We start from the raw sequence: 21443 nt of genomic DNA, 5'->3' as shown, positions 1-21443 counted from the left end.
AGGAGCAAGAGGAGTGAGAGGAGCCCGGGAAAGATGTCCCAATGGGGAGGGGTGAGTCAGAACCCCAGTGAGAATGAGAACTGAGGACAGGCCTCATGTGTCTTTGCCTTGTGTGTACACATCTCTGGGGTATAGGTTGGAAGTACAAAACAAACCAATAAATGGGTGTTTATTGCCAGGCACAATGATAGGCAATTTGGGTGTAAGGGAAAGAAAAGGCCAAAATCGCTGTTTATACTCGAGCCTGGTACTTCTTTATACCTGGGAACAGTGATTAACATGTTCCTGCATTGTACTCATGGTCCTTGTGTGCCTAGGCAATGAAGAGGTGAGAATAATGCAGTCTGGATTTGGGGTTGAGGCTAGACAAATAGCTAAGGAAGAATGAATAGGACAAATCAGCTGTCATGATACTGCCACCTTGAATTTAGCTACCTAGTTTCTCTACAAGTGAGAACCAACATTTTTGTGCCTGATTTTCCAGGGCTAGTTTGTGGCTAGCAATTAGTTCATTGTCTAGTCTTCTTCACAAGTGGCTTAGATTTTAGATAATGAGAACAGTATAAGTAATCTTTTACTTCTTTCTACCTGCATTCTGTCTTTAGACTTCAGTGCTCCTTTGACCAAGTCAGTATGGTGTTTGATCTTACTTAGAGGACTAAAGGAATTTCTGTATCTGAGTTAAGGAGTACTAATAAGAAAGAACATGAAGAAATTTTAGAGTCTGTCCCAACATTGTCTTTTTCTGCCTCTTCATAGGAAAAACCTGAATTCTCTTTATTCTGTTCTTTGTGGCTAAAAGTGCTTCTTTTTAAAACCTGTATGGCACTTTACTGCTTCTTAATCCAGGCTAGATATAGTTTCTAAAGTAAGCATGCATGACTCAGTGTTGGAACTTTTCCAGGTGGAGCAATGAAAAATGTCCTATGTGATCTTGTTTGGGTTAATAAACAAACCCATCTCAGAAAGGAAAGAGAATTCAGGTTTTTCTATGAAGAGGTAGAAAAAGAATCAAACTGAGGTTGTACTAAAAAAAAACAGCTTAAGCAGGGTCATTTGTTCTGTGGAATGAATAATGGCAGTTTGCTGTTCTTTCAGAGGTGTGCAAACTTTGTCATTCAAACCTGATTCTTTTTTGGCCACCTACAATGCCAGGCTCTCATGAGCACCTAGAACTAGGGAAAGGAAGGCAGAATGCTGCTGATGGCCATCCCACAGGAGGCACATGCATCCCTTAAAATGAGAACACGCTTCTTCGGCCTTCTTAATTTACCTAGTTTACCCAATGCTTATTTAACTATTTTCTCAACTTAATCCATAATTACCACCCATTTTCAGAAGGAAAGCCAGAAAGTTGTATTAGTCCATTCTCACACTGCTATAAAGAAATACCTGAAACTGGGTAATTTATAAGGAAAAGAGGTTTAATTGGCTCATGGTTCTGCAGGCTGTACAGGAAGCATAGCAGCTTCTGCTTCTGAGGAGGCCCCAGGAAACTTACAATCATAGGGGAAGGCAAAGGGGGAGCCAGTACTTTACAAGGCCGGTGCAGGAGGAAGAGAGAGGAAGGGGAGGTGCCCCTCACCTTAAAACAACCACATCTCATGATAACTCACTCACTCACTATCACGAGAACAGCACCAAGGGGATGGTGCTAACCCATTCATGAGAATCCACCCATGTGATCCAAACACCTCCCACCAGGCCCCATCTCCAACACTGGGGATGGCAATTCAACATGAGATTTGGTGGGGACACAGAGCCAAACCATATCAAAAGTATATCCTAGCACTTATTTTCTGTTTTGAAAGAACGACAACCATGGCCAGCATATGATGGCAAACAAAGGGTTAAAGTGAAGACCCTCTCTCCCACCCCCTAAATAATCCTCTCCTTCTTCCTACTGAGAGGAGAGGTGGAGAGTGAAGGGGGCAGGAAGTAAATGCTCACTCTATTGTATACCTTGAGCATGGGACTGTCACTTTTTCTCTGAGGCTCCAGTCCTGCCAGAAGGTACAGAGATGAGCTGGGCTTGCAGCATCACCAGTGCAAGGCTTGCGGGTCCTCCAGCCTGACACAGAAGTTCCTGGGCTACATGCAGGAACCTCCTGAAGCAGATGGCACAATTCCATCCTCCAAACACCACCTCGTGCTTTTTATCACCTCTCAGAATATTCACAGGAAACCTTACTTAACACGAGCTCTTGCTCCAAACTGAAAAATGAAAGGAGAAATACATGCAGATCTGGCATCTAACTAACGTTCCCATCAACTATTCTGTAACTCCGGGCCAGAATTAGACTTTTAGAATCCAAGTTTGAGGGATCAGGATCCTAATCCTACCATATTTCTTTTTCTTACTCCTGCTTCCTTGTTCTTTTGAGAATGAAAATATCAGGAGATCAAGAGAAAAGTAATGTGAGCAAATATGTCATTTGGATTCTCTAGGCTGAGAATTTATTGTCTAAATGTTGAATGAGATATAAATCTTTGCCGGGCGCAGTGGCTCATGTCTATAATCCCAGCACTTTGGGAGGCCGAATCATCTGAGGTCAGGAGTTCAACACCAGCCTGGCCAATATGGTGGAACCCTGTCTCTACTAAAAACACAAAAATTAGCTGGGCGTGGTGGCGGGTGCCTGTAATCCCAGCTACTCGGGAGGCTGAGGCAGGCTAATTGCTTGAACCCAGTAGGCAGAGGTTGCAGTGAGCCAAGATTATGCTACTGCACTCCAGCCTGGGCAATAGAGTGAGACTGTGTCTCCAAAAAAAGAAGAAGGGAGCAACAGACACCAAGGCCTACTTGGGGGTGGAGGGTGGGAGAAAGGTGAGGATTGAAAAACTGTCTATCAGGTACTATGCTCTTTAGCTGGATGATGAAATAATCTGTACACCAAACCCCTGTGACATGCAGTTTTCCCATGTTACAAACCTGCACACGTACCCCTGAAACTACTAGAAGTACCACATTAATAGCGTGCATCTCCTTCTTCCTGCTTTGTTACTTCACTTTTTCTGTTCCATCTCTTAAAGAGGCATATAAGGTAGAATATCAAAGTATTGAGTGTTCCCTCTGCTTGATTGCTGGATATCCACTGGTAAACAAACACATCTTCGTATCTACATGGCAGACTTATGTAAGTGACAATACTGTTTCTGGTGGATGGAACATAGAGCTTATATGACTGATCTGTGGTCCCTATATTTTGTTTTGTTTTATTTTGTTAATTTTATTCATTTTTTGAATAGGTAATAGATGCACATGGTACAAAATTCCCAAGGTACAAGAGTTTACGGTGAAAAGTAAGTCTCCCTCCTCTTTGCCCCAGTAAATATAGTTCCCATTTTGAAAGGCAATCACTGCTCTTTCATTCATTCCACATTTATTGAGCACCTACTATGTGCCAGGCTCTGTTCTGGGCAATGATATGAAGCAAAACAGACAAAGCCCCCTTGCCCTCAAGGAGCTTACATTTTGATTACGAACTTCTTGTAACATTCATTCAATAGTATCTTAAGTTTTGTACGGCCAACACGCTGTGGTAGTTAAAAGAAGGGCTCTAGAGTGACAGCAACTGATTTTGAATCCTATTTTCTGTATATTCTAAGTAATGTTGGAGTATTTATTCCACCACTCTAAACTGTGTTTTATTTTGAAATGGAAATAACAATTCTGTTTTATAAGATTATGAGAATTAAATGAAATAATACATATAAAACACCAAACACAGTGCCTAAAACATAGTAAATGCTCAATAAATATTAGTGTTAATTATAATTGATCTGATTCTACTGTTCTGTAATGCTGACTAGAAATAAAGGATTTATTTTCCCAATAGTTTTCATTTCCTCTCTTTGCTGTATGATCAAAGAAAATCACTTTTTAAAGGATAAGCAACAGTAAATTTTAGTCAAGTTTGATCATTAATCTCTTGTGTATTAGACTATTTGCTGAGTTCTATTAAGAAATCAACTCCTAGTAAATCAGTAGAGTATAGAGACACTGTTTCTCTTTATTCTTTCTAATCTTTTTTAATCCCATGTAATTTGGAGGGTTGTACTATTTGGTCTGTACTATTAACTATTAATTTAAACTTTATAATGGGAGATTCTGTATTTTACAGCAGAATTAAACACTTCTGAGCAAAGTTTCTAACAATACAATTTGGTATCCTTGTCTTAAGGAACTTTATGACTGAAGTCTCCAGCCAGATGGGAAAACAGCTTTCAGTTCATGGAAAAGTGACAGAAGTTTTCCTTGGTGATGGTCTTAAGGTGGAAAGAGATTAGAAGAAAAGTACATCGGGTGGGGGAAGAAAAGAAGAGAAAATAACTTCTAGGATAAGAAAACATTTTTAAATATTAGGCCAATAACTATTTCCTTTATTCGACATGAAAAAGGATCATTAGGGGGCATAACGAAAGATTGTGAGGATGTTGGGTTGGGTATATTACACCATGTACTGGACCATTGACTTGGAATCTAAAAAGGAATGAGGGCACACCTATTTGGCCCACCACAGTCCTGATAATCATTTAATATACTCTCTTTCTCTCCTTTGTTCCTGTTTCTATTTTGTATTGTTTTCCTGGCAGACGAAGTTGACGGATCTTTGAATGGTTGATTATGGTGTAGGAAATCTCTTCTTTCAGCCTAGTCATGATGTAGGGAGGACTAGGAAGAGGAGATTGCTGAGTAGTTGAAGTAAAATGCCTCTGAACTGCTTTTATTAATTGGTTAGTGGTGGGATCAGGTAGATTTGGGGAGTTTTGTATTCTTTTTATATATTTTGTAGGCTCTGATAATTTATTGACAGATGTAGATTAACAATAAGAACATCAGTGCTCAAGATAAAAGTTTCGAAATGCATCAAGTCAATACTAAGTGAGGCCTTCTCTAATGGCATCTGCCACTGTGCTCCTGGGCTTTGTGTATGCACATCATTTAATGCACTACAGAGCTAACTCTAATTTATTAGTGATACATTAGGCAACCAGAGTATGACCTCTTTGGTTTACCTTTGGACCTTGTCATTTCTCATTTTTGCTTTGGTTACCTATTACAAAATTACAGCCTCCCCTAAACTCAGTGATTTAAGGTCTTATTATCTACCTTGGTTCTGTGAGTTAAACGGGGCTCAGCTGAGTCTTGGGATCTTTTATGAGATTGCAGTCAGCAGCTGAGGTGGAGGAACATGACCAGATGTCCAAGATGGTGTCTTCATTCAAAGGTCTGACACCTCAGCTAGGATGGCAGCGACAGCTGAGTGTTGGCTGGGCATTTCTCTTTCTCTCTCTCTCTCTCTTTGACTCTCTTTTTGTCTCTCTCTTTCCCTGGTTCTAAGCAGCCTCTCCATATGGCTACCTTGAGCTTCTTTATAACATGGTGCTATCATCATAGTCAGATTTCTTACATTGGGACTGGCTTCCCCCAAACCACTGTTTCAAGAGACTTGAGGAGTCTGCAAGGTTTCTTTGAACACATACTCATTCATTCAAAATCACTTTGCCAAATTTTACTGTTCAAAATTTCAGCCAACCCAGATTCAATTTAGGGGTACTATGCAAGGGCATGAATAGAAGGAAACATAGTTCATTGGAGGTAAGGGTGAGGGAGGCATTTTAAAGATGAGCTACCAAAATCCTCTTTGCCTAAAAATAGTCAAATTCCTCTATAACACAACTCTTATTTCACTGCACCAAATACCTTTAGAAAACATAAACCTACACAACTCCTTTTTAGTAAGTGAAAATATGTGACTCTTGGTAACATTTTTAAGCTAAATATATCTGATATAAAATGCATGTCATCTGTTAATAAAATTACCTTGGTTGGCTTATACACACGTGTTAGAAGCTGCCACTAGCCAAAATGTGTTTGGATTATATAGTGGATTAGAGAAAGTTAACAAATCACACAATACAATTCATCTCATTCCTTTCTAATCTTTGGTACAGTAGTGTGTTGTACTATATAATAATGATAGAATGTTTTGTTCATTGAAAGGAGTGTGAATGAACTTTGTTGTTGTTATTGTTCATTCATTCATTCATTCCATCAACAAATTTTGTGATTACCTAACACAATGCCTGGCTTATAAGTAATGGAGAACGGGACATTTTACTGCTGTGATTGGATTTTGCCTTTACCAGTATAAATAGTAGCAATTTAAATGCTATTTGAGTTCATGCATTCAGATATTTGGGCATTGGAAAAAATTGTGCTACAGAATAATAGTAATCGTGCTGATTAAGCCCTTACTTTGTGCATTATTTCATTTAAATCTCCCCAGGAGGCTTGAGGGTAGAGGCAGACTTATTACCCCCAGTTTTATACAGGTTGGAACTATGACTCAGAGCAGTTAAATGGTATTTCAAAGGTCACCCAGTCAATACATGGTACAGCTTGGATTTGAACCTAGAGCACCTACTGTGGAAAACAGCATTAAAAGAATACCATTGCTTTTATTTCTAAATTCCATGTCTTTTAAGAAATGTTCTCACCATTCTAAAATGCTAAGTGGATAATTACTTAATGTTATAAGGCTATTTTATTTTCATTAATCTTTGGCCAAGTGTGTTGACAACTCCCACTCCTACCCCAGACTTCTTTTGGTTTCATAGTGACCATTTCTGAAGTCTAAGAAGTATGGCTAAAGAATAATGGAAACTTACTTTCATTGAAATTTTACTGTATACCAGTCATTTAACATAATATTTGAAAAGAGTGCTAAGTTGCCATGACATGTAGATTTAAAAGATAAAAATAACTTATATTTATTATCAGTCATGGATTCCAAGATTATTTATGAGAACTTCCAATATACCTGGCCAAGGAAGAATATGGCTCCTAACTTAGGGGATCTCACCAGCCAATGGGAAAGACTAAGCAGATGTGTTTACTGGCAATACATTCTGATGAGGGACACCTAATGGTGAGTAGAGGGTGCGACGGCTTCTAGAAAGAGTCAAAGATTAGAGAAGTTCATCTGGAAAAAACGATAAAGTTTCCATCAAGAGAATACACCCTAGTAAAGGCTCAAAGTCTAAAGAGTTTAAGGACTTCTAGGGACTGAAAAAATTCTGTATAACAGGAGGGAAGGTGGGTGTGGAAGAATAGCCAAGAAGGAAAAATAGCCAAGAAGTCAGTGGAAGGAACATTGCATCATAGGCCTTGCTGAGAAATTGGAATGAATGACAGTATTTGAATAACGCTTTGCTCAGTTCTGTAGTTTGGATTCGAAATGCAGACTTAAAAAGTCGATGAACATTCAGACATTTCTCTTTAAACAAGACTTCCCCTTCTATTCTTTAGAGTTGGAAATTATTCTCTGCTTGGGAATAGTTTTCAATATGTTCCAGACATTATAAATGACTTCCCTTCTATTTCCATGTATTTCCCATGTTGATTACAGCCAGGCTGATCAGAGTAAAGCACCAGGTGTCATAGCATCCTAATATTATATGAATCATGCATTTATCCATTCATCTATGCATGTATCCAGGGAAAACAGAGTTTCCCCCCTACTTTATCGGTTCTACAGATTCAGATTCCTGTATATTTAGGTAACATTCCAAGGGGATAGATGTGCTCTTATAAAAGACTGCTTACTTCAGCAAGACAGTTTCTAAACCCTTTACTTTTGAGCCCAGTTCTCCAGCTATTCCCGGGGGCGGTGGGGGCTGGAGGGAAGCAAAAAAAAAAAAAACAGCAATTGAAATGGCCTCTCCAGTGTACCCAGATGGAAGATGGGGAAGTCCTGCTAGTTTTTTCCTTCACTGCCAACATAAACAGGGTGGAGCAGCTGAGAAGGAAGGCCACTAGTGGAGAGAGAAAGAAACAATGTAACAGCAAAGTGACAGACCTCAGTCCTGCCTCCTATCTGGGGCAACAAAGGCCTCTCCAGCCAACCCCAGTTCTCCCTTTGCTTTGCACTTCCTCCAGGGACCTCTCGAAGGAGCACCAGTGAGTCCCTCCATATTAAATAGTTGAAAGAACTTGGGCCAAAAATAAAGCAGAACACCCATTTGCTTTTTCCAACTTGTCTCACTTCTGCTCCCTTCTTCAAACTCTTGATAAAAAGCAGCGGCAATTAGTGTATTGCAAAGTGCCTCTTGGAGAGTTATGGGAATCACTGCTGCTTTCCTTAGCCCCAGTTTCACAACCTCAACTCAAGGGCAGGCCCTCCCTCTCTCTTTTTCCCCTCCTTCCACCTGACAGGGACCATAAATAACTGAGGCTCCCAGTGTTCCCAGCTGAGTACAAAGTTGAAAGTTTGCCTGGAGCTCCGTGCCACTCCCCGCCTGGGCCACTGCTTTGTTTTCTTCTAATGTTTTTCCTCTACCTGGGTTGGCTGTTTCTTCATTCATATTTGAGAAGAATCACCTCCTAATTAAATGTAGCACTTCGCTCTCTCCCTACATGAAGGCTGTCTCGGTTACCCGACTAGGCAACGTGCATTGGTATCAAATTACCGAAAGTCTACACCGGAGCAGTCCTCATATTTACATACAAATAACTCAGGGGCTTGCATTTATGTCACCATTCTGTCCTGCTAGAGGCTTGCCAGAGGAGTTTTTAATCCAATCAGAAGGAGCTTTAAAAGGATGTCTGTGAAGTGGTCAAAAGGATCTTAACCTCAATTAAGTGGGGTTTTTTAAAAAGATTTTTTGGGGGGCCTGAAATTTTGAAAATCTTCGAACTCTGAGTGGGGAAAGATGTATAATTCCTCAGTTGCCTACGAGGATATCAAGATGCTGAGAGGAATTCAGCGGTGGTGAAGAGAGTGGATACAAACCAGGGATTGGTTTCCTTGAGCTGTTTTGGAGGTTGATTCTAAATCACTGCTTAAGGAATTCCTGGAAACATCAGGAAAACATTTGATCATCCAAGCCTAGTGGAAATGGCTTTACCGCAGAGTAAGATCTTTGAGTTGTACTTGGTGTGTGCTGTTTTTGTTTGAGATGCAGTGAATGTGCAAATAGCCCAGCCGTAAATAATTACTTAAAATAATCTCTTGGTACTGGGTAGCAGCAGTAGAAAGTTGATCTGTTTAGTTTTTACATTTGCAAAAACAGTAGTTGACAGTGTATTTTTAGACTTGATTGGTAGTTTAAAAGCTGAGCTCTTGCGGTTTCCTGAGTTTAAATGAATGGAAAATGTAAACAGTACCGAATGCAGGAATTGGAAAATATATCTGGGGGAATGAATCACTTACCTTTGAGAAAACACAACATGTACACTTTTGCAATCTCTTGGCCAGTGAAGCTTGCGTCCAGAAAGAGGGTAAGAGTTTGCCTGTTTGGGGAAGGAACTTTTCTGCAGCCTGTGCAACCTTTTGAGAAGGATGGGAAATGTCCCAGAGGGCAAAAGACAATTGAAAAACCTGCCTTGTCACTCTTGGAATGTGGTTTTTCCATATGAGGTCATGTTTTGCATACGTAGCTGGTAAAAGTATTTCACATAATTAACTCTTTGTCTTGATCATTAAAGAGCAATTTATATAGTCCTTTCAAAGTGCTAAAGCACCCATATTATCTCTGGAGAAGGCTGTGTTGCTTTCCATGTAGATTTCAAGCATTGGGACAGTTGGGCTGTTGTTAATTTGATAGGTTTAGAAGCATTTCAAAATTGATGTGTTCCAAGGCTCTCCAACCAAGCAAGTTATAGTTCACATAACTTGCTAGTTTCTTACATAAGCCCCAAACTGAAATCCTGTGTGTGAGAAAACCAGTTTTTTTTTTTTAAATGTCTGTTTCCTTCCCACATATAATTTCAAGAACGGTAATGAAGAGGTGGTTCTTATTTTGTAATCCATGTCCATTCAAACAAGCTGCCCTCATCGTGGGTGAGGTGAGGTGAGGAAAACTGTAACTGACATAAAACATCCACCTTTCTAGTCAGCTGAGGCTTACGGGGAAGCAAAGGGATAGGGGTAATGTTTTAAGATTTGTATTTAATACCAGGAGTTGTTTCCGCTACTTAAATTCACTCTTGAAATTGTGTACTAACCTTTACCTATACCTTTTCCTTCTAAATGAGAGTTACAAAAATTATCCAGGTGATAGGGGAAGGTGAATATGAGATATTGGGGGATTTGCTGATAACCAAAGGAGTGATTTCCTCCACAGCTGACACTTTCAAAAGGGAAGATTTTGATGTGGGCTTACTCTCTACATCTGCAGGTGAAGATGCAATGACCGGGGACACAGACAAATATCTTGGGCCACAGGACCTTAAGGAATTGGGTGATGATTCCCTGCCTGCAGAGGGTTACATGGGCTTTAGTCTCGGAGCGCGTTCTGCCAGGTACTTCATTGTTGCTGTCTTTCATAGTTAATTTAAAACAACCATGATTTGTCATAAATCAAAATCATGTTCATTTTTCACATTATTCCAAAATGTGTTCTTTGGATGAAGATGTGAATTTAGCAAAATGTTCTCGACGCAAATACACATGCTCTGCTATTTTCTTTTGTGGTTTGCGGTTGTTAATTTCATGTGATTGAACATGTTAATTGTGTGTTCTTTTTTTTTTCCCACTTTGCAGTCATGCTTCCAGCACAGTAGCAAAAGAGCTCACTGACAAAACTGGGAGAACCAATCTGAGTCACATATTTCAAAATTAAGTTTTGTTCCATATTGAAAGAAAGTATTATTTGCTAATAAGTGAGAAATATGTGTATAGATTGTTCACTACTCTCTCTTTGTTACTGAAATAATAATTCATGATTAAAAGAGAGCATTTTTGAAAAAAAAATTATGTTGTTTATTAAAGTTGTCCACCAAGTGTTTGAGTATCTCTTCTAAAACTATTCCATTATTTTGTTTACAAGGGACGTGTAAGAAGTATAACAGTGATTTACCAAAACTCACAGACAGGAATGGTGACAAATTCAGTTCTTACAACTGAAGTGGAAAACTTCTGTATGGGAAAACCTTGACTCAAACTTTTCTTAAACTAGTTGAAAGAAACAGAACCTTGTGCAGAATTTGGAGACTTCTTTGCCCTAGTGTGGATTAACAGAGTGTTTGCTGACAGTCAAGTTATTTTAAAGCTAATAATTAAACCTTCTAAGCCAGAACCCTGAGGACATTTTCCTATAGTTTAAGGATCTGTTGTAAAAAGTTTCATTGTCTAATAGTAAATGGCACTTCCCACAAAGTAAACCCTGGAGTTTATTCTCAGTGTAGTTGGTGTGGCCAGTATGGATATTGAATTGATTTTTCTTCTAGTCTTTATTTTAGTAGGAATTTGAAACTCATATAGCTTGGTAGAACTTTTGCCTTATAAATACATTTATAAAAGGCCTTAAAGTCTTATTGTAGCAGGTGTCATTAACAGGAAGAGGAAAAATAACTTTAAAAAAAATGCAATCTTTTAGGCGATCAAAAATGGAAAATATGTAGAACTTTTAAGGTTCTTGAGATCCTGTAGATCTTGTTTAAATTGTAGAGATGTATAGCTTTTGAAATCCAATAACTAGCTTGCCTTCTGTTCTTCTGATAATATATGACACATTTTGTGATCAATCATTTTTATGTAGAAAACTGTAGTAGCTGACCTCCAGTGACATAGGAAACCAGAATATCGCACTGTAATTTTTTTCTTAATATAATTCCAAGGCTTTCACACTTCTAATTTTGATTGCACTATTATTTGTTGCTATTATATGTAACTCATTTTTTTTTACATTGATGACTCATGTTATGCTCAGAGGCAAATATTTTTTAAAAATCTATAAAGCCAATATTTTTAAGCACATTGTTAGAGTATTATCAAGTAAAATATATTCTGAGTGTAACATTTTAAAAGGAGTACATTAAATGTGTAACTCATTCAACCATAACATTTTTTTTCTTTTTTCCCTGTCTGATTTTTTGCTTTCTATTTCTTCTGTTCTTTTTTTTTTTTTTTTTTTCCTAAAATTACTTTAAAATAGTCCCAAGATAAGGTAAGAAGACATGGCACTTTTATAGTGTTTCTCTTCCCTCTCCTGGCTCATGCTCTCATTTTTATTTTCTTTAGCATTGTAATGTGATGTGCTGTGATGTGCTGCGATGTGCTTTCTTTTTTTCTGCTCAAAAGCTTTAGAAACATCAGTAAAAATTTTCTGATTTTAAGAAAACTAGAAAGTATATAATAAATATTACTTATGCAAAATTGACTGAATACTTAAGGAATTTCTTTCCCTTAACAAGTTTTGTATCATGCATGAAGTAATTAAAGAAATTTCACTGGGTTTAAAGAAAAAGTCCTGATGTGAAGGGCTGTTTGTTTGCTGGTTGCTGTTTTATTTGAGTTGTGCTAGGTAAATTAGTATAAATTTAGAATTCTGAGGCATGTTTTTCTAACACTTCCTATATTTAACACTTAGGGTGTACTGATGGCTACAAATAGTTGGCCTTAGTTGAAAACAATTTAATGCTTTCTAGATCCCCATGCAAATAATCTTTAATTTTCAGCTGAAAGTACTTCGAAGTATTAAGGATTCCCAGTGAAACTTGATGGATTTAATTGACTCCATATGTCTAATTTAAATTGGTCTGGAATGATCAGAAGTAGGAACTTTAGACATTATGCAAAATGAAGACATCTTTAGGCCTTTCGGTTGATAGCTCCCAATTCAGGGCTCTGTTCTGCAGTTGGCACTCATAGAGAAATTAAAAGAAGGAGGAGCTGTTTAAGAAGTATCAACAAAGTTTAGATACATTTAAAAATGAAATTAAAATGAATAGGTAATTATTTTTTAAAACTTTTAAGTGTTTGTCTACATAGAAAACTGTTTCATACACCACCAATGTTAACATATCATGCCATGGGGACCATAATTTGAAGAAATGAATGTCTAATGCAGAGAGTGGCCGGCGACTCTCAAATCACACCACTGGAGCAAAATTTAACATTGTTATTAGTACTTAGAAGCTGCACTAATAATGTAGCCACTAGCCACCTATAGTTACTTAAATTAAAATTAGTTAAATTCATTTGTTCATTCACACCAGCCACATTTCAAGTGCTCAGTAGCCGCTGTTGTTGGATAGCTCAGATTTAGCACATCCCCTTCATAGGATAAAGTTCTGTTGGACAGTGTTGAGTTAGAGAATTCCTGCTCTTAGGAAGCTTCTACTGTATTTGAGAGAAGGTAAGAGAATAGAAACAGGAATGGCAGAAAGAAGGGCTTGCAATTGAAACTGGGGAAAAAAGAGAGTAATGGGTCCCATGATTGGGCACAGAGGGCCTGACTGTGCAAGTGGCTAGAGTCATGTGGCTTACTAGATAAGTTCCTCTGTGCAGGAATTATGCTTATAATGGTCTTTTAGTAAGTTTTGCTGAATACACTAAATAATGACTGCAGAATGATGGTTGTTTGGGGATAAGAGAGGTCCATCTGAGATTCTGATAAAAGTGAAGGCTCCAATCCTAGAAGAATGTACGTACCTATCTGTGTAGACACTTAGAATGAGGCCTCTAATGTCAGGAGGCTCTGTACCTTGATAAAAGGATACCCACTTTCTGATTTTCTTTAGTTTAGCAGGCAGTGGGGAAAAGAAATTGTTTCATGCAAAGAATCATTTATTTACCTCTTATGTATATCTTCTTTGTTCATTTCCCCATCAAGCACACAAAAGGCAAGGCCAAAGCGAAAGTCTGGCTGGTTCAACTGGTAAAGATACAAGAAGCCGCTTTTAGATCCAGATGGTTTTTTAATTATATAGGCAGTGAAAGAAGAAGTGAAAGGTGCTAGCTTCTCATGATCCTTGTCCCCTACACCTAAAAGGACACCAGAACAAAAGGGGCTGGATGTCTACAATGCTAGTTGTGGGATACCCCATTGCCGAGGAGCCAATTCTAGACTTCAGCTAAATGGTTTTATATTCTGCAGCTCTATTCCAAGGAGAGCAGAATAGGAAGCCTCATACATCATTAGAAAGAGGAAGTGATGAAAGCTGTCTCATGACAGCCTCCCAGGTGAGATGGGGAGGTGAGTAGCAGATGATCTCATGGAAGCTCCTCACCAACCTCCATCCTCTCAGTTCCTGGAAGATCACAGGGTGTTCTGTGAAGACTCAGATTAGCTTCAATTCCAGTCTTTGCCTGTATGACTTATGTGAATATATGCAAGGTCACGAGAATGACATGGCAGAACTGTTCTCCCAAGGGCCCTGACTCTATTGAGTTTTAGTTTAGAGGTCACTGTGATGATGGCATATCAGGGCATCAGGGTACCTGCATCTGAGAAGTTCAAGGGCCATATGGAGGATTTGACAGTGGCTGGAAAGAACAGTTGAAGGAGCTAGAAAGACAACAGTAGAGCAAAGAAAGAATATTTGCAGAAAAGACCAAATAACCATGCAGGGAATATGAATGTTTCCTCAAAGCCAGGAAGATGGCAAAGAGGATCATGCAAAGTGTATTCATAACACTACTTCCTTCTTGATGTTTTCTATGAGTAGCAACAACAAACCAGAGTTCTCAGTAAGTCCCAAAGACTTATAAACAGACCCATTTAAAGTAGACATAATTCTTATCAGTAGCGCATGTCAAGTAGACATAGACCAGAAAGAGGAGACATTCTAACATAAGATCTCATCCTAGAAAAATCTGTCAACTCTCTAGAATCATCTGGTTCTTCTCAATTGTCATGTCAGTTCAACTTCATAGTGAAACATCCAAAGTTTTCATGCATTTCATATTCTCAAAATTGGCCTAATTTTAAACAAATTCTAATCATAAGGTTGTCTACACTGAAGACATTTTCTCAAATACAAGGGATTTTACTTTTCACTATGTCCTTTCAAGAACAACTTTTGTTGATATTTTTAGCCATCTTGCCTGTTCTTAAAGTTGCATGCATTAATTTTTTTTTATTCATCTCATCATCATCTACCACTGTTGAATGGTTAACTGTAAATACAACAGCCTCCGCTCCTTCAGTTCGGATAGGTCTTACACCTTGAACAGAAGCTCCTATGCACGGGACAGCATGATGATTGAAGAACTCCTTGTGCCATCCAAAGAGCAGGTATGCATTCTTTTCAAAATAGCCTTTGACCATTAAACTTACATTTGTATGATTTAATCAAGCTCTTTGTCTTGTGACAAAAAATATATTTCTGCATGTTTGATTTTACATTTGTAAATCTTCTGGTACTAGCCAGTTAAAAAAAAAAATAAGTTGTACTATAAGCAGAAATATTCCTATCTTCTGCAGGTGAGGAAGATAGGAGTATCAGAGAAGAACTCAGAAAGTCCTAGGAGATGTGTAGTTACCTTTCTCTTCTCTAGGTCAAATCTATTTCAGTTTTTTAAAAGGAGAGTTAATAATCATTGGTAGCTGAAGTTGCTGGTATTAACCTCATGAATGTTTTTGTTTGTTTTTGGAGACAGAGTCTCTGTCACCCAGGCTGGAGTGCAGTGGCATGATCTCAGCTCACTGCAGCCTCTGCCTCCTGGGCTCAAGTGATTCTCATGCCTCAGCCTCCTAAGTATCTGGGACTACAGGCGCACCACCACACCCAGCTAATTTTTGTATTTTTAGTAGAGACGGGGTTTCACCATGTTGGCCAGGCTGGTCTAGAACTCCTGACCTTAAGTGATACACCTGCCTCGGCCTCCCAAAGTGCTGGGAACAGGTGTGAACCACCGCACCCAGCCTGAATGTTGTATTTTGCTAAACAAACTGTGTATCTATGTTGGAATTTGTTAGAATTGTTTTTAGTAAGTAAAGATGAGACTGGTCATTTTTTGTTCCCTTAGCTTCAAAGCTGCCTTTGATGGGTGTCTGAAGATGTGATAGTATTTTGCTTTCTACCAGAATCTCTGCTACATGCATTTGGTGTTTGTGTAATTGTTTTCTTCCAATAATTGTGGTTGAATAGATAGTGGGTTACTATAAGAAGTTCCAGTAACACAGTCTTCCTGCATGTGGGCTCAGGATGGTCCTGGAATAATTACTACACAGATAATACCTGGCTTTAAGTATGCACAGTAGTGATTTAATGACAGATGAAACTATCTGGACAATAAAACTTTTAAAGGTGGCTTATAATATTTAAGCAATGTAAATAATTGGTGAAATCATGCTGGGCTTTTTGACTTACTGCACAATGAACGTGAATTGGAGCAGATGAATAAATGATAGTCACATATCATAGCCAAGTTAGAAGTTAAGCAATAGGTAGACTTTTGGGACTCCCACATGTCTGCAGATGCTGATGTCTAGACCTACATATGTGTGTTGTACTTCATAGGGACCTACAATATATATTTTATTACTTTTTACTCTCTAGAACATTCTTAACAAGCAGGCCTTACAGAGGTGAATACAGTGGTTATTCAGTGTTTGGTCAGACAAAAAAACTCTATTAAAAATGATTATAGGCTGGGCATGGGTGGGTCACACCTGTAATCCCAGCACTTTGGAAGGCCAAGACAGGCAGATCACTTAAGGTCAGGAGTTCATGACCAGCCTGGCCAACATGGTGAAACCCCGTCTCTACTAAAAATACAAAAATTAGCCAGGTGTCGTGGTGGGCGCCTGTAATCTCAGCTACTCGGGAGGCTGAGGCAGGAGAATTGCTTGAACCTGGGAGACAGAGTTTGCAGTGAGCCAAGATCGCACCACTGTACTCCAGCCTGGGCGACAGAGCGAGACTGTCAAAAAAAAAAAAAAAAAAAAAAGATTATAGGTGCATGTATTAGTCTGTTCTCACGCTGCTAATAAAGACATACTAGAGACTGGGTAATTTATAAAGAAAAGAGGTTTAATTGACTCACAGTTCCACATGGCTGGGGAGGCCTCACAATTATTGTGGAAGAGAAAGAGACATCTTACATGGTGGCAGGCAAGAAGAGAACTTGTGCAGGGTAACTCCCCCTTATAAAACCATCAGATCTTGTGAGACTTATTCAGTATCATGAGAACAGCATGGGAAATACCTGCCCCTATGATTCAATTACCTCCCACCAGGTCCCTCCCACAACAGGTGAGAATTGTGGGAGCTACAATTCAAGATGAGATTTGGATGGGGACACAGCCAAACCATTTCAGTGCAATAGCATGTCATGAGTTTTAAATGGGTATTAGCACTAGAGAAAGCACTTGTCTCAAATAATGAAACTAAGTCTTGGTTATAAGGTGTTGCCAGGAATTGGTTGAAATTTTCTGCTTGGTTGGCTGTGGTCATTATCTCAGTCTATAATCCTGCTCTTTTCATATTCCCAATTGAAATGAGATGGCAGTGGAGATATTGATACCACTTGTAAGTATAAAAATGCCTGTTATTCTCTACACTCTAAGGAAACCCCACAAAACGTAAAATCACATGTGAAAGGAGACTCCCCAGGTATCAATGACACTTTGCTAATGTAGAAAGCATGTGTCAGGGAATTTCTGATCAAACCTAATTGTGGCTTATATTTCTGCATATTAACTTGCTATGGGTCAAGGGCCCAAAATTGGAACCACCACCACCACCATCACCATGACTTTACCATCATCACTGTCACCTCCACCACTGCTACCACCACCACTATTACCACCATAGTTACTCTACCACCCACCTTCTGCACATCAACATTGAAGTAAAATGCAAGTGTTTGTGGTGCTATAAAATGGCTTCTGAGGGTTCTCACACCATTGCCTATTAACTATTACCAAGACCTACTTACTCAGGTAGACTGGGGGTGCAGCATTTACTCAGAACTAAGGCTTTGTGAACAGAAATAGAAGACAAAGAGAAGTTTTGAGATGAAACTGATGATCTTGTAGTCAGTTGTTGCTTCCAACTCAAAAATACCTCTGTGGACATCATGAACACTTCTATAGACCCATCAGAGGAAAGGAGAGCATAGGACATCTGAAAATCTTTCAAAATAAACTTTAAGTTGATAATGTAGAAACAGAAAGTTGCTGTCTTTAATGAGCACAGAATACCCACATAGGCATTCCTTGTGGAACCAGCATGTTTAATAAGCATATAACACTACTCAGATCCATGCAAATCCAGAATAAATTGGCAGGAGATTTTGGAGCGGGAAATGAAAGTCATAAAGACATTTTAGGGACTGTTGGGGGCATTTGAAAATGTCTTGGAGATATCTGTGTATGTAGGAAATCATTGATAATTTTCTTAGCAGTGATAATTTTAGCATTGATAATTTTCTTAGCTTATCACTGCTACTTATTGGACCTACTCAGAGAATATTGGGGTATGCATGCTGAAGTTTTCCAGAATTAAGCAATCATTAATTCAACTATTTATTTCCAAATAGTTCAGCCAAAATGCATGTGGATAAAGTTAAAGCAAATATAGCAATGTTAATTGTTGAATCCAGGTGGAAGGTACATGGGTATTTTTTATACAGTTTTTCAACTTTTTCATTTGTGTGAACAATTTCAAAATAGTAACTTGGAGGAAGGAGGAAAAATCCTGAAAGTGGTGCATTAACTTTTTAAGTCTCTAGTTTTGAGGCTAAAAAAGCTAATGCACCTCTGTCTATTATTATAGATAAATAAAATTATAGATATAGAGGAGAAGGAAAAGGCTAATTGCTCAAAGAAGAAGCTGGCAGACAGAAGTGTCTAGATACACTGTGCAAGACTCATGGGAAGCATTTACTTCAGAAGTGCATTTAAACACTTTAGGATTAAATGACAAAATTATTAGTTTCTGTTTTTCATTTCTCTAATTTTGTATTTATAATGTTCAAAATATAGCTCTTCCACAGTAATAATTTTGTTGGAAAGCGTGAAAGAAGTTTTCAGTATTTAGAATTCCCAAAGCAATGACATATAACTTACTGTCAGATTTAAAACTGCACTGTCATTGCCCAGTTAAATTTGCCCTGACAAGTAAAGGTGAAAAATGAGTAAAAATGAACTCTCATACACTTCTCTTTTTCAATGAGTAGACCTCACTCATACAAAGTACAGTTGCCTCTTTATTATCCTGCTGATTAATCAGTTTGCATATTAACCACAGTTAAAGTGTAGTTGAGACCCAGGGTGATTAGTGCAGGCCTGCCACCTCACCCTCTAGGGACCTGTGCTGGCTGAAGGCACATGTGGAGGCCAGAGCTGGGGGAGGGGAGTGGGAGAGGTGGAGCCATCCCCACCCCCTGTTGAGCCTGAGTACTTAGTCCTAATCCACTTAATTCCCTCCTGGACAGTCAACAGTAGACTCTTTTGTTACAGGTTATCATGAACTTCCTATTCTTTTACCTTCCCTTTACTTCAGAAGTGCATTTAAACATTTTCTATTAGAATTAAGTGACACAAAATCATTAGTTTTTCTCTTTCATTCCTCTCTGTATTTATAAATTTCAAAATGTAGCCTTTCCACAGCAATAATTTCATCAGAAAACATGAAAGAATTCTGTTAGCCAAAAATCACCTGAAGATATGTTTTTGAAAATGTATATGTAAATGAAATCATGTCTTGGATTTGTCAAAAGATCTGTTTATTTAAAGCAATGACTCAATCCAGACCACTTACAAGCATCACTTGGAGAACTTTGTGGGGGGTGTGTGTGTGTGTGTGTGTGTGAGACAGAGTCTCACTGTATCACTCAGGCTGGAGTGCAGTGTCGTGATCTCAGCTCACTGCAACCTCCACCTCCTGGGTTCAAGTGATTCTTGTGCCTCAGCCTCCCTAGTAGCTGGAATTACAGGCATGTGCCACCATGCCCGGCTAATTTTTGTATTTTTTAGTAGAGACGGAATTTTGCCATGTTGCCCAGGCTTGTCTCGAACTCCTGACTTCAAGTGATCCGCCCAGCTTGTCCTTCCAAAGTGCCGGGATTATAGGTGTGAGCCACCATGCCCGGCCACCTGGAGAACTTTTAAAAAGACGATTGCTCAGTTCCTGATTTCTTTGGCCTGTGTAGAGACTGGGCATGCAATTCTAAATGAACCCAAGGTTGAAAGCCACTGATTCATAGTCAGTATTCTTAACTGGGGGTGCCCAATGGAATTACCTGTGGCTCTTTTAAAAGCAAGATGCCTGCAGAATCAGAATTTCCATGTCTGGGTTCTTGGGCATGTGTATTTTTAAGGGTTCCCCTGACAATTCTAAGATGTTGTTAGTAACTACCGATTTAAGGCAACTCTCACTGGAAGCTTGGTGTGTATTGGTAAGTCAACATCTAATGTATTTGTTTTATAAGCTCAGATTTGTATGTGTCAGATTGTCTGAGAGCAACACCTGTGCTTGGAAACATTCCATTCCTCTCCAAATAGGAGTTAATAAATAAAGGGAGGAGTCTAAACTGAAGCCTGATTGTCTGGGATGAATGTAATAGCATGGTGCTTTCATTTCTTCTGATGTAATTATTGAAAGCAACTGTCTGGCACAGCTAATGTACTTAAGACACACAACTGTGTGTGATCCAGATTAGACAGTGCTCATTACATAAATGGAATGCTATTCACTAGATACCTTCAGTGTCAGGAGATATAATGGTGGTAACACTTATGGTGGTGGTGAAAACAGCTAATTTTGAGCTCCTATTATGTGCCTGGAACTATTCTAAGTGATTTAGCAGTATTAAGTTGTTTATAGTTCACAATATCCCTATGAAATAATTTGTTAACCCCATTAAAAAGATGAAGAGGCCAGGCACGGTGGCTCACACCTGTAATCCCAGCACTTTGGGAGGCCAAGGTGGGTGGATCATTTGAGGTCAGAAGTTCGAGACCAGCCTGGCCAACATGGTGAAACCCTGTCTCTACTAAAAATACAAAAATTAGCAGAGTGGTAGTGGTGCACGACTGTAATCCCAGCTACTCGGGAGGCTGAGGCAGGAGAATCTCTTGAGCCTGGGAGGCAGAGGTTGCGGAGAGCTGAGATTGCGCCACTGCACTCCAGTCTGGGCAAGATAGTGAGACCCTATCTCAAAAAAAAAGAAAAAAAATGAAGAAACTGAGGCACAGAGAGCATGAGTGACTCACCCCCAGGGACACAGCTTGTAAGTGGCAGAGTCACTGGCCATCTGGCTCCAGATTGCCTCATTTTATCCTGAACACTCTACATCTGCATTGCTCAGTGCAAGAAAAAGGCCCTTGAGGAGTCCACATATTTTATAGTCTGTCCTCCAGGATTTTATACTTGCTAGTATTCTTGGTTGGGCCACAGAACCACCATCGTGATGTATTTTTTAGCATGAAAGATTATATTTAGACAGTGTTCTTTGTTAACGTTTATTTCTAATCCTAATAAAGTCTTTTATTTATTCAATGTGCTTTAAAAAGAACTGACATAACATATTCAGTAACAATTATAAAAAGTATGAAGAACTGGCTGGGCGCGGTGGCTCACATCTGTAATTCTAGCACTTTGGGAGGCCAAGGTGGGCAGATCACGAGGTCAGGAGATCGAGACCATTCTGGCTAACATGGTGAAACCCCATCTCTACTAAAACTACAAAAAATTAGCCGGG

General features: G+C 39.0%; 1 protein-coding gene across 31 annotated transcripts in view; it reads left to right on the top strand.

Annotated features, from left to right (window-relative positions):
• ANK3 (ankyrin 3) overlaps positions 1-21443 on the top strand; it is a 709526-nt gene that overhangs the window by 587637 nt on the left and 100446 nt on the right. For 16 of the 31 annotated variants that reach the window (XM_055092833.3, XM_055092837.2, XM_057298898.2 and 13 more), the window contains 3 exons: positions 3250-3303; positions 10186-10309; positions 14925-15027. In XM_055092833.3, the coding sequence (XP_054948808.1) occupies positions 3250-3303; positions 10186-10309; positions 14925-15027 (281 nt within the window). Of the gene's footprint in view, positions 1-3249; positions 3304-8259; positions 8920-10185; positions 10310-14924; positions 15028-21443 lie in introns of those variants that run through there. The other 15 variants (XM_057298899.1, XM_055092845.2, XM_055092843.2 and 12 more) reach the window with 4 other exon arrangements.

This window comes from Pan paniscus, chromosome 8, assembly GCF_029289425.2.
Source record: "Pan paniscus chromosome 8, NHGRI_mPanPan1-v2.0_pri, whole genome shotgun sequence".
NCBI lineage: Eukaryota > Metazoa > Chordata > Mammalia > Primates > Hominidae > Pan > Pan paniscus.
Note: the sequence above shows the minus strand (reverse complement) of the source record. Positions and strands in the feature narration are given on the sequence as shown.